This window comes from Macrosteles quadrilineatus, unplaced genomic scaffold, assembly GCF_028750875.1.
Source record: "Macrosteles quadrilineatus isolate MER2022 unplaced genomic scaffold, UCM_ALF_1.0 Scaffold_3__2_contigs__length_128488019, whole genome shotgun sequence".
Classification (NCBI taxonomy): Eukaryota; Metazoa; Arthropoda; class Insecta; order Hemiptera; family Cicadellidae; genus Macrosteles; species Macrosteles quadrilineatus.
This window is the reverse complement of record NW_026542596.1, coordinates 19,237,519-19,250,328: the sequence shown is the minus strand read 5'-3', so window position 1 is coordinate 19,250,328 and position 12,810 is coordinate 19,237,519. Positions and strand designations below refer to the sequence as shown.

At 33.2% G+C, this 12,810-nt stretch overlaps 1 protein-coding gene across 1 annotated transcript in view; it reads right to left on the bottom strand.

Annotated features, from left to right (window-relative positions):
* The window catches only part of LOC128990421 (uncharacterized), a 34,855-nt gene extending 24,415 nt beyond the window's left edge, over positions 1-10,440 (bottom strand). The window contains exon 1 of the mRNA XM_054412782.1: positions 10,258-10,440. Coding sequence (XP_054268757.1) covers positions 10,258-10,315 — 58 coding nt within the window. The 5' untranslated portion in view covers positions 10,316-10,440. The remainder of the gene's footprint in view (positions 1-10,257) is intronic.
* Positions 10,441-12,810: the final 2,370 nt, after the last annotated feature.

The following is a 12,810-nucleotide window of genomic DNA, read 5'->3' as shown; positions in this document are numbered from 1 at the left end:
TACTACTTAATCCGTACAAATCCTTATATATTTCCACCTACTAAAGGACTAATAATCACTAGTCATAACCTCTAAGAGAGGTTATGTTTTTGTTTATAACCACTAATTGCCATGAAAATACAGTATAATCAGCTGATAGGTGTCCGGTAAAACTCATTGCAGAACAGTAGTACGCAATGAAACCCCATTTGAATAAGCTGGCGGCAAACAGCTGTTTTCTGGACTAAATCTTTGCGTGGAAAGTTCATCAAAATAATGTAGTGTGGCGTAAAATAGCTTTACAACTTAATTAACGTGGAAAAATGTAAAATAGAGATTATGTACACGTAACACAATTAAGGTATATGTTTTTTTAGGTTAACTGGAGTTCCAAATTAATAGTTTAATTTTAACATTATTGTTTTGTTTAGACATACTTTAAATGTGATTCAGTATAAAAACTGACATCTTCGCACTAAATATGGTCTAGACTCAAGAGCATGACATTTTTTGTCTTACAAACTCTTAAATTCAGCCTTTGAAACTACATTATACAGCAGAAAACCACATCTTAGAGTATTCGGAGTGTTTATTATGTTTTTATGTTTACACTTTAACTTATTTCTAAAGAGTATTTTCGTCAGAGTTTTGAATAAAAATTACATTTTCTTATGTCTAGCACAATACTGTATAACGGCAATTAATTAATCCATTAATTAAAGTCAATTAATTGTTGGAGGAATCTCAATGTCAAATATAGGTCATTAAACTATAAAATATGAGATCAACTATAACATCAAGTCTTATAGAAGGGCTCAACTTTAAAAATTACAATACTGTAATGATATTATTTCAATGCAGAATTTTTATTTTGATATTTTTTACGGTGTCAGTAATTAAAGTTTATTTAGGCCTACAACGGTTTTCAATGCCTTGAGTCGACAGGGTCCTACACAAAATGTTGTGCAAATAGCACCAATATGTGAGCATGATAAAAAGTTATTATATAATTTGTTTTATTGCATATTTTAGACTGTTTTTATAATATCATGAGAGTTGTACATGTGGGTATTGTCTTATGTCTATTTTTTAACTTGTCTTACAAATTAAAAACCACAAGCAATGCTCGATCCGCTTGTACTTTTTATTATACCTTTAAATACTAGTTTCTTGTCAGTGTTAAATCTGCGATCGTGCTGGATCAGACAACACAAATGTGGCGATCAGGTCCAAACAGCACGTTCCGACGTAGCCACTCGACGGTGTGCTGATGTGTGCTGATACTATCGTTGGAGGACTATTGCTCATAGGGCGAGGAAGCGGCTGTTTTAGTCAATAGCACAAACGTATACATCCTAAACCCCGAAAATATAACTAAGAGTTATTACCAAAATGACACGAACGTAAAATGTGAATTCTCAAGTGAAAACATTTTAATTTTCTGCAGTTGATTCATACCATATTTTTATTGTAAACGAATCACTGGTAAGGCAAACAATAGACAATTGCAAAATCTTAAAGCCCATTGTTTAAGGTAAGATTTAGGTCTGTGTATGAAAGGAGTTTTAACCCTCAGAATCACGTTTAGAACATTTTACAAAACATTGAAAATTTAAGATAATATTGTTCACTGTTTAGTTGAGGTTGTTAGACAATTTTGTTCGTTACATTAATATTTCGTATATTGTTTAGTGCTAAACGTAGTACGTATGCATCGTGTTGTCCTGACTGCGAATAAGCTAAACAATACTTGTGCATGGATAATGAAATTAATGAAATTGGGAATTTCTTGTTCAATAATAAATTTTAATTATCTTTCACTGTGTTACTCATAGCAGCAAAACTAATTCTCATTTTGCTTAATGTTTCTATTATATTTGGGTACAGTATAAGAATTAATCTGTTTATGTTTTTAACTTTTTTGTAAAGCAGGAAGTCGATGGAACAACAAGAAATTAGTTAAGGATGCCGAGAAATAAAAATGAAAATCAATTCTTTGAAAAAATACTGTGATACAAATATAGTAGTTACTCCGCTGTTACTAAATATGGAACTACAACCCGATACACGATAAAGGTCAGACATTGTATTTGTATATCTGTGCACACACTCCAATTTGAGTACAACTCTAACCCTAGGGTTAGAGTGCGAAATACCTTAATCCTAGTCTCGAGTCCTGAATCCATGTCTCAGTGATAATATCGTCCTCAATAAATTTAAACCTCAACTATGACGCCATTTAAGAAATATTATTAAACCACTACTGTATAATACTATTGATGTGTGTTTTGGTAGCCTACTAGCCTTAGGAAATCATAAGTTCTGCGAAAAAGGTCGAATCCTATGATTAATTTAAAGAGTTTATAATGCTATTGTATCTTTTAGCCTTCTGAGTATTCATTTTCTTTCAAGAAAAATATGCCATAAAAATATTTTCTTCCCACACTGTTGCAGTAAAAGAACACACCCCTTTCTATTAATATGTATAAATTTAAAATCAGTTATTAAATATTTAAACTTCAAGAGAAAAAAAGCAATTTTTCTACTTTCATATCAGACGTGTGGTTGCACTAGTGGACAAAGTGAGGGTAGTCTGCACTTGAGGCTGAGCTTGAACGCAATGAATCGCCTTTTTGCTATGTTTATAACACAATGGCCCGGTAGTTGGGGGCCCAACACAATCCACAATAACACAACAAAGACAGACCTTTCAATGGTTGTTAAAGATGAGCATTTACACTGCTGTATTTTCACGATTATGTCATTCCTAGAAATATTTCAACATGATACAATTGAACCTCTATAATACGAATTTCAAGGGGTACGGGAAAAATTCGTACTATAGAAATATTCTTAATAAAGAGGGTCGTTTTATCGAGGTTTAATGCTGCTGTTATTCTTCTTATAGAGGTTTCTCCTCGCTCCAAGGTTTATCCAAACAATTACTTAGGAAGGAGGAGGGATGGGTGTGGGTTTCATGTTGAGACAAGCTTCTGTTTGTTTTGAAAACTAAGTAGCCTACTATGGAGGTTAAGATTATGATAAATTCGTCTTATAGAGGTCACGTTCGTCTTGTAGAGGTAGTATATCATTTAGTTAATCAGTCCTAGCCCATGTCACAAACAAATTCGTCTTATGGAGGTTTTTAACTTAATTACTACGTTGTATAGAGGTGTTTTAGCATTAACCTATATGAAAGTGTCAAGGGGATTAAAAAAAATTCGTCTTATCGAGGAATTCGTTTTATCGAGGTTCAACTGTAGAAAGAAACGTTCACTATCCCCAGTAATACACACCACCCTCTCCTACAGGGGAGGTTACAACGATCCCCGTCAATCCACCTTCTCTTCATTGTTCTCCTTGAAATCACTCAAAACCCTCCAGACCGCGTTTTGATATTCACGCTCGACATCATTTGCAAAGAGCGTGGAGCATTGAGAAGAATTTAATCATCTGTATAGAATATTTCACTTGAAATCAACGTAGGCCTACTCTATGTCTGACCATGAGTTTTTTTACACGTAGACATTTCATGGAGCCAAATTTATTCAATTGTTTCTTATAACGAAATGTCGAACATACAACTCATAGGCCTACTATCATATACAAAGTTATTAGTAAGTGTACTGCAACCAGTTATACTGTAATTCCTCAATATCATAGCGAAGTAGATAGTTTCGTGTTTACAACATGGTGATGACAACTTTCCGTGTTGTCTAGTCGTAATGTACTGTAAACTCTCCCTCTCTCGCTCATTACATGATTTCCTTTGTTGAATGAATCGTTCATCACTTTCTAATGTGTCATATTTCAAGAAGATACTCTTTAGTAATGGGAATGTTGCTGAAAGTCAACAGTCCCGGAAGATCAAATAATTTATACCTGTGCCGCTAGGTCAAAAACTACAATGTTTGCAGTGTCTGTAGATCAAAAATCACAGTAAGTCAAATAGTACAGTCCGAGCTAAAAACGTGGTCTATGTTAAAGCAATTGACTTATTGGGAATTTGACCTAATGCAACAGCAGTTTTCATAAAACGAAATACGGTAAAATACAAGTTCAGTTTCGCTGAGTCAACAGTGCCGGAAGATCAAAAGCAATAAAAGTGAACGTTGATTCAGTGTAAAGTAGACCTCCTGCAACGCTTACTACACCAACAAAACTCGCTTTTAGTTACTTCGTGTTTTGTCATAATTAGAATAAAGCTAAAATTATCATATTTGGTACATTATCTATTAATGCTTCTTGCCAACTGTTTGGTCAACACTGTAAATAGGTATAGTTTATGTAATGAAAAGCCTTTCGTCAAAATTTGTGGCATAAAATACACGCAAGGACGATCTGAAAATTTCTGGTTATTATATACGTTTGTAAAAGGAGATCCATTTAATTGTAGAACTATTTTATGAGTTATAATGTAGTCTACACATAAACTGTGTAAATGTATTACGCCTCGGAAGGGTTGAAACCTGTCCAAACTATCATATATATTATTAAAACGTAAATGAGGTTTTTTCACATTCTGAATCAACCAGTCGACGGATTTTCATAATTTTTATGTTGAAAGAAAGATAATTTTGAGAACTAGGGAATGTCAACGCCATAATTATAATTAAGGGTCCCAGTTTTTTAGAAATTAAGTTTTAATTTTTAAAAAGTCTAGCAGCCGACGCTTACCTTCTAAGCTAGCTTTTAGTACAATATAATTTGCTTAACATAACAGCTGTAAACATTCAGCATTTGGAAACAAATTTAAAGACATATTTAGAGTTGACATATTTATACTATGTGTAATGCTGACCATTGATACATTCAATTCTTAGGTATGAGGATGGCAGATTAATTAAATATGCATAGTAAAATTGTAGGATGTTCATTATGTTCAAATTATTTTTAAAGGAATCTTGATTTGTTTTAGTCCCATATAATTTGTTTTAACTAACAGCTGGTTGAATGTAATATTGTTCTATATAACTATTACGTTTTTGGCGAATATCCCATATAGGGAATAAGCTATTAGCGAATTTCCCATATAGGGAATAAGCTATTACCGTAGTACTCATGGTAAGACCTGGACCCGGGACCGATTTTTTTTTCGTTTTGAGGTCCCTAGAGGCCAAAAACACCATCCGTTCAAATTCATATATATATATATATATATATATATATATATTTATATATGTGTCCGTTAGCGCGATAACTCGAGCAAAAACGATCCGATTTTGATGAAATTTGGTACAAACGTGTAAACCTACGTTTATTCGAACGAGTTCGCGAACCAGCATGATCGGACCATGGGAACGGGGGTTTTTGGGGGGTTTTATGGGGTAAAAATGGGGTTTTCCTACTTTTGACTCAAAAAACATAAAATTTTGCAATTTCTTTCCAAACTATTTTGTAGAGCTTAAAAAAACAAATAATTTAGTATATAAAGCGTTATAATGCACCTAATGGTTACGGAGAAAATTTCAAAAAATTGTAAATTTAAAATTCCCATGTTATTCTTATGGAGAATAAGTAAACTGTTGTAGTTTGCTTGTTTATTAACATTTTTTGCCCAAATTTAGAAAATGTTTTTATTTCTTACTAACTATTAACATTTTACATAAAAAACACTTTTACCCTCCCTGTTGCAGCAAACCTAAGTATATGTTAAACTGATTCTATTTAAATAGGGAATAAATGTGATATTTTTAAGGAGACATTTTAGTGTAAATCCAATCAGGCAAATGGAAATTCGCTTAGTCTGCAGGTTTGCTGCGGCGGGGGTATTACCGTAGTACTTATGGTAACACCTGGACCCGCGGGACCGATTTAATTTTTCGTTTTGAGGTCCCTAGAGGCCAAAAACACCATCCGTTCAAATTCATATATACAGGGTGATCAACTCAAGGAGTCCACCATTGGGAAATCGGAAACGGTAAGAATTAGAGAAAACTTTAAATGGGGCACATACCTTTAATTTTTGTGGCAGTTAAAATATGATTTTAGTTTTTTATCATGTTTTCGGATAGAATATGCAATTTAAAAACTTTGTTAGCTTTGACATTTTTTTGATAAACCCACTCGTTTAGGATTACAGCATATGGAAAAATGACTTCCGGTTTACATTTTACATCATGTAGCTCCTAAACGAGTAAGTTTAGAGCAAAATTGCAAAATGTAAATCAGTCTTAGAATTGCATCTACATTCCTTTAAGACTATAAAATAAAAAGTTTTCCACTTTTCAAGTTTGCCGCCATTTTTTAAAATAATATAATTCATATTTTTAATGAATTTTATGGTCTTTTTGGAATGTGGATGCAATTGTAAGACTTTTTTACTCTTCCCATTTTTGCTATAAACTTACTTGTTTAGGAGCTACATGATGTAAAATGTACACCGGAAGTCATTTTTCCATAGGCTATAACTCCTAAACGAGTCGGTTTATCGAAAAAATGTCAATTATAAAAAAGTTTTTAAATTGCATATTCTATCCGAAAACATGATAAAATATAGGGTGTTCCATAATAAATTTCAAATTTGGCCGCCATTTTGGAAAATGGCGGCTGAATTTCAAAAAACTAAAATCATATTTTTAACTGCCACAAGAAATAAAGGAATGTCCCCCATTTAAAGTTTTCTCTAATTCTTACCGTATCCGATATCCCAATTACAATTGAAATTGTAATTGGACACTAGTAAGTACCAGTGCACTTGTTGCTACCTCCCCCCTTCGGTTTCATGTATTCCTCTCAATCACTTCAAACCTAGGAGGATTAAACATTAATGTTAATTAATGTTAAATCCTCCTAGGTTCAAACCTGAAACACCCAGATCGAAACTCGCCTGTCGTTATTTTAACATCGCTTAATTTTTTTACTATATTTTTCAAAAAAGGAAGATTAAATTGATTTACTTTGGATTTTAAAAAGTGGACGTTTTATTTTATTAAAGATTTATGGTGATACGTAAATATTGTGGTATAGTAAAGAATATTATATTGTAGTTAAGTGTTAAATTTTGAAATTTTAGGGTGAATCGAGATGAATCTTTATTTATAACATGGGTCTCTCCTACCTTAACGTACATACCAAGTTTCATAAACATCGGTTGGAAAAGTGTAAAGATAAATATTTGTATGTAAAAAATACAAAATGGCGGATATCTGGTTAACGAAACGCGAAACGATTTTGGAAAAAATGTTATCGTTCATTTTCTGTTTATTTTGACCCAAGGAATTACTAGGTAAAGTGTCTCTCCGCTTATTTTTAACACCTTGTTTGTGATGTATTCTTATTAATATAAGTGAAAAATGTAAGCTGGTAATACAGAAAGATGTTTTATAAATAATATGAATGTACTGGTAATCTGTATATTCATCTTTTTCTTGTCCTTAGAACTGTAAATTAAAAGTCCACTCAGCAGTCGCATCGTACGATGTAGTTCTTTCCATGCGTTGCGAAATGCTAAATTTGCCGTCCTCTTCAACCCAAGTTATCTATTGAACCACTGATTGTAAAAAATTCAAAAAAATATATTTTACGCATCACACTTTTGGCTACAACTTTGCCACAGACAAAACCTCTCTAACCCAAAAACAAACAAAAATCTCGCATGCTAACTTTTTCATGTTAGAAATCACGATTTAAAACTATTTCACCATACATATCAATTTTTATTAATTAGATCGGTAAATAGTTTAAAGTTCCAACAAAATAGTCATCGAGTAGGACTAACCAAGAAGCTCTGTGCCAATTTTCAAAATTTTAGCACAACTTTAAGTACACCAAAACACGAAATTATTGAAGTCATGCGTCGAGAGGACTATCGCTGTTTTTAACAGATTATACTTTTGACCTTCCGGCACTGTTGACTCAGCGAAACTGAACTTATATTTTATCTTATTTCGTTATATTAAAACTGCTGTTGCATTAGGTCAAATTCCCAATAAGTCAATTGCTTTAACATAGACTACGTTTTTAGCCCGGACTGTACTATTTGACTTACTGGGATTTTTGATCTACAGACACTGCAAACATTGTAGTTTTTGACCTAGAGGCACAGGTATAAATTATTTGACCTTCCGGGACTGTTGACTTTCTGCAACGCGTCCTTAGTAATACCTTTTTATCGTTTACAAACATACTAATTTGTATTAGTTAGTTAACTACCGTATGATTTACTGTTTAAGAAGATTACCAACGCAAGTCATTAGCCAAAGGGACTTATCAATCTATATTTTATAGGAAGACCAAATTTTACAACTCAGGGAGAGAAATCTGAACCACTTGAACATGGAAAATCACATGGTATAGGTTCTATTGGTGGCGGGATTCGATCTCAGGACAGCAATTTACCTGGGGTATAGTATTACATAATATTATACAGGGTGGGGCAATGAGAACGCCACAATTTGTTTTAGCTGTCACATGTTAATTGTTGCAACAACGAATGATCAGCTGCGCTTAAAACATCAATTAAACTATGCCATTTTAGTAAATATTATGCCCGAGGCTATTAACACTGAAATTTTGATGTGCAAACATATTTTTAAAATAGTGGTTCTTGTGCAAAACCCCAGGGATTGTATGGACCACATTCCATCCTTGGTCAACATAGCACTGTTCCAGATTGGAAAACAATGGTGAACTGGGAAAATTATTTAGGATAAACGCTTAAACCTTAAAAATAATCGGTGGGTGCCGCAAAACTCTTTGTACACCAGCAAATTCGCAGTAACTCAAAGTCCAAAGAGATTTGCCAGGAGCTGTTGTTGTTGAAAGCTTTACGTTGGCTCCTTTTTGGAAGGGGGGGGGAGGTTTCTAATAAGCTACTTGAAGTTCGAAGTTTTTCAAAGTCACCCCACAGATTTGCTTGAACAGAAGCTAAGAATTGTCCAAAAACTAAAGTGATTCCTGAAGAAATGCTAGAGGTGTATTTGATGGAGTTTTCAAGTGCCTAATGTCAAGTAGGACAAGGACGTCACTTGCAGGATTTCGTTCTCAAGAAATGGAAAAATGACTTTGTTAAGTTAAAATGGCAAAAGATAAGCTGTGTTTTGATGAGCTATTTATATCCATAGGGTGAATATTATTGAGTTTGTACTGCTTATAAATTGGGGCGCTTTCATTGCCCCACCCTGTACTATAATAGAATTATTTTAAGATTATAATAATTTAATTGCTATAATAGTAAATCAAAGGTAAAAAGATTTTTCGATATTACTTTTTAACTCTACCTGCATGGTAAATAATAAACTACTCTGACAATAAACTTAAAATAAATACGAGTTTAATTTCCGTATTAATTGATTGACCCAAAACTTGTCTCGATAATAAGGACCTTTTAAACCTTACATTAAAGTATTGAATTAATTTCGTGTTTTCATAAATACATGATCATAAACAAAAAATAATTGTGCATGAGTGATTTTTTACGTAAAGTAAGACTTGTGCATTATTAAAACATCGTTAGCGGTTGACCTTAGAATCATTATATCTTTAAATACCATATTTATGGTTATAATTTATAAGTTTTAGGTAAACTACAACTAAATCTTTTTCTAAGCTCGTGTGCCAATGGAGCTCACTACATCTTATAGTTACACTGTAATTGTAATAGTCTCTCTCATAACTTTGAGTAACTTAATAGGGTTATAGAACTATTTAAATTAGCTCGTTTTATCAATTCCTTATCAAAGGCATTTTATATTCAAACAAAAAATCAACCTAGTTCATTATTGTTAAATTTGTATAAACAAAATCCTTTTCGGTACAAACTAATGACGATTCTTTAGACAATGTAAATGATAATTTTTATTAAAATAATAGTTATTATGCCAAAACTATAACAACGACATGTTGGCTGTGTTTGATCCAATATTATAGTCATACAATATAATTCTACCTGCAATTTTACGAGAGCCTTCATAATCCTTGTGAGTAGCAGAGTCATTTTTGGATATCAAGCGAAACTATGGTACTATTTTATTTAAGAACAATTCTTTTAACCAGGAACCTGACCCTGGACTATTAAAAAATATGTTTTCGGAAGTGGGTATATTGGGTTACAATGATTAGACTATGTGTCACAAATTCCCAATTCATTGAGCCGGTCTTTTGTTCGTAGTATTTGCTCACTTTTAAAGTGAACATAAACAAAACCTGATGCCATTCCCTAGAGTAGATTAATTCTATCAGAGGTAGTACTATACGGCACAATAATTGGCAATACTCTTACGACTTCACTGTATACATTCACTAAACAATCGGTTAAAAATACTGTACAATTCATACCTGTCATCAACAAAAACACCAAGTGAAGACCCGCCAAAAACACAAGCGAAGTCTCCATATCCACAGTCACATCGAAAAACGCAACGAAACAGCTGTTTAGAGGAAATCAAACGTTTCCAAGCCAGCTGGGACCGAAATGATAATTTCCGCTCGCGGCGCGTAAAGTTAGTTACGGACGATGAAGCACCCTATGATCAGTTAGGGGTTGAAGCCGAGCGCTCACTGAGCGGCGATAGGGGAGAAGACCACCCCCAGGCTTCAACTAAACTCCCCTCCAACAGCACCCTACAGAACTTCCCCACCCCCTAGAGTATTAATTGATTCTAATTCTTGTAATCGCCTCAGCCACTTATCTGAATAAGACATGTGCCACAGACTTAAACTGTCAAATGGATAAGTTGGCTTACTGGAGTTCCCGCAGGCTTTGTGTAAAATATCAGTCTAGTGTGATGAGATTTGGGGAAGATTCCGTTGACACAGTGCATTGTATGGACCCCATTTCCTTCAGTTTAACGTTGAGAGAAAATGTTGCAGTACATTTTAATCGTTTCGATGTCTACGTTAAGGTACTCAAAATGGGGGGACTTTAAACAAGGTATTTTGGGATCAATTACAACAGGAAGATCAGTTCTATATTTTAGCATAGAAGAATCGGGTTTATTGTGTCAAAGGAAAAATAATTTTCTCAAAAGCTCCTAAGATAATAGTTTGAAAAATGTTTAAACTACTCTGCAAGATACGATTGTGCCTGATGGATCAGTTTCCTGATTGTTAAAAGTAAAACTAACAACGTTTTATGTTGTCCTAAAGTTTATGGATGTGGCATATCTGAATTGTAAATACACTCCTAAACATATATCGAAGAATGTTTAAATCTGCTTAATTAAAGGCATCTAAGTAATAAATGGTCAATTTTAAATAATATTAATAAATACAAAATAAGTTAACTATGGTTAGAACAGTAATTACGTACAATTAAAGCTTCAGTATCTGCTATTTGTATCAGATCTACTAAATCTGTTAGGTTACCTGCAAAACCTATCGTTGTTGAACAGTTACTTTCGAAGCTTTATTACCACTACATCATGCATGTATGTAAACAGTGAGGTCACAAAAGATAACTGTTTGGTAATTAAGAGTAATGGATAAATGTAGCATTTAATGAACAATATTCACAATCACGACTATTTGACTACTGCGCGACTGTTTTATTTCGATTTTTTAAGTTTGAGGTTAGTTCTAGATGTTAATAATGAACACCCTACTTAATATTCTCTACGATCAAATCATATTCGCATTTATGTAAAATATAATGTAGAAACCTTTCATTTATCGAAACCCAAGAATATAATTCTTATACTACAATACTGCTATTTAATTAAACTCCTTAATTTCGAGGAGAAAAAGAAAATCATTATTCTACCTCATTTAACATTTCCATACAATATTAAAAACTCTAAATATTCCAATAAAGCCCAACTATGTCACGACTAGGACAATTCAGGACAGAAAATCTCACAGATAAATCTCCAATCGCTCGATATCAACTCCCTGTAGCATTTTGTCTTGACACCATGACACTTCTAGCAGTGTGACTCGACGGATGAATAGTTTATATTTTTTTTAAGATTCAGTGTTTGACAAAACCATGAATTTTATTTAGGTTGCAGCTCATAGAGCCCTCAATAATGCCAAATAGTATATGAAAGTGAAAATTAAGTATACCTGTAAATGTAAGAATTATTAAGCAACCAATTCTTATCGAATTTGCAAAAAATCACAAAGATCCAAAGACACAGAGAAGAATTAGTTAACCGTAAATACTCAGCATGACCTTTACAAAAACACAGCCAATAAGACTGTTCAGTTGGTTTCCATGTACTTGTTTTCAACGTTCAATGATAAATTTCTATGAAAATGTTTACATGCTGATGACATGTTACGTTTTCTCTTATGTTTACATATTACATACCGAAGTATTACAACTACAAGCCGTAATAATAGTCTTAACGAAACGTTACATGAAACGTTCTCTTCAAGATAAATGTGAAAAACGAGACACATCATTTTGGAGGTAAAGTGTTTCTTTTGTAGATTTTGAGATTCATGGCGGTGTGTGAGTCAAGAAGAGTAATGGACTTGGACCTAAGGCCGAGAAAAATAACAAACCCAAAGCTTGGCCTTTGAATATTGTTGGTGGACTTAAAATATTTCGAAAATGTTTATGTAACATTTCAATACGCCTATTGAATTACTTATCCAAAGTTAATGAATTCTTCTCTGATACATATTTAAAATTATCCAAGTTAACGTTTACAGTTTTAATTGGGAACTCGCCTTGTGCTCGCTGGGGGCAGTTAGTATTCGGAAAACAATTTAGTACTTAGTTTTTAAAATTCGCAACGTTCCAAGAAGTTCGTTATTGAAATTAATTGTTGAGCTCATGGGAGTATGTTTTATCTATGGCTGTTGATTCTTACAAGAAGTTCGTTCTAAGGTGTTATAATAATCGAAGAATATTTGTTAGTTTCAAGTATAAAAGTATTTAAAAGC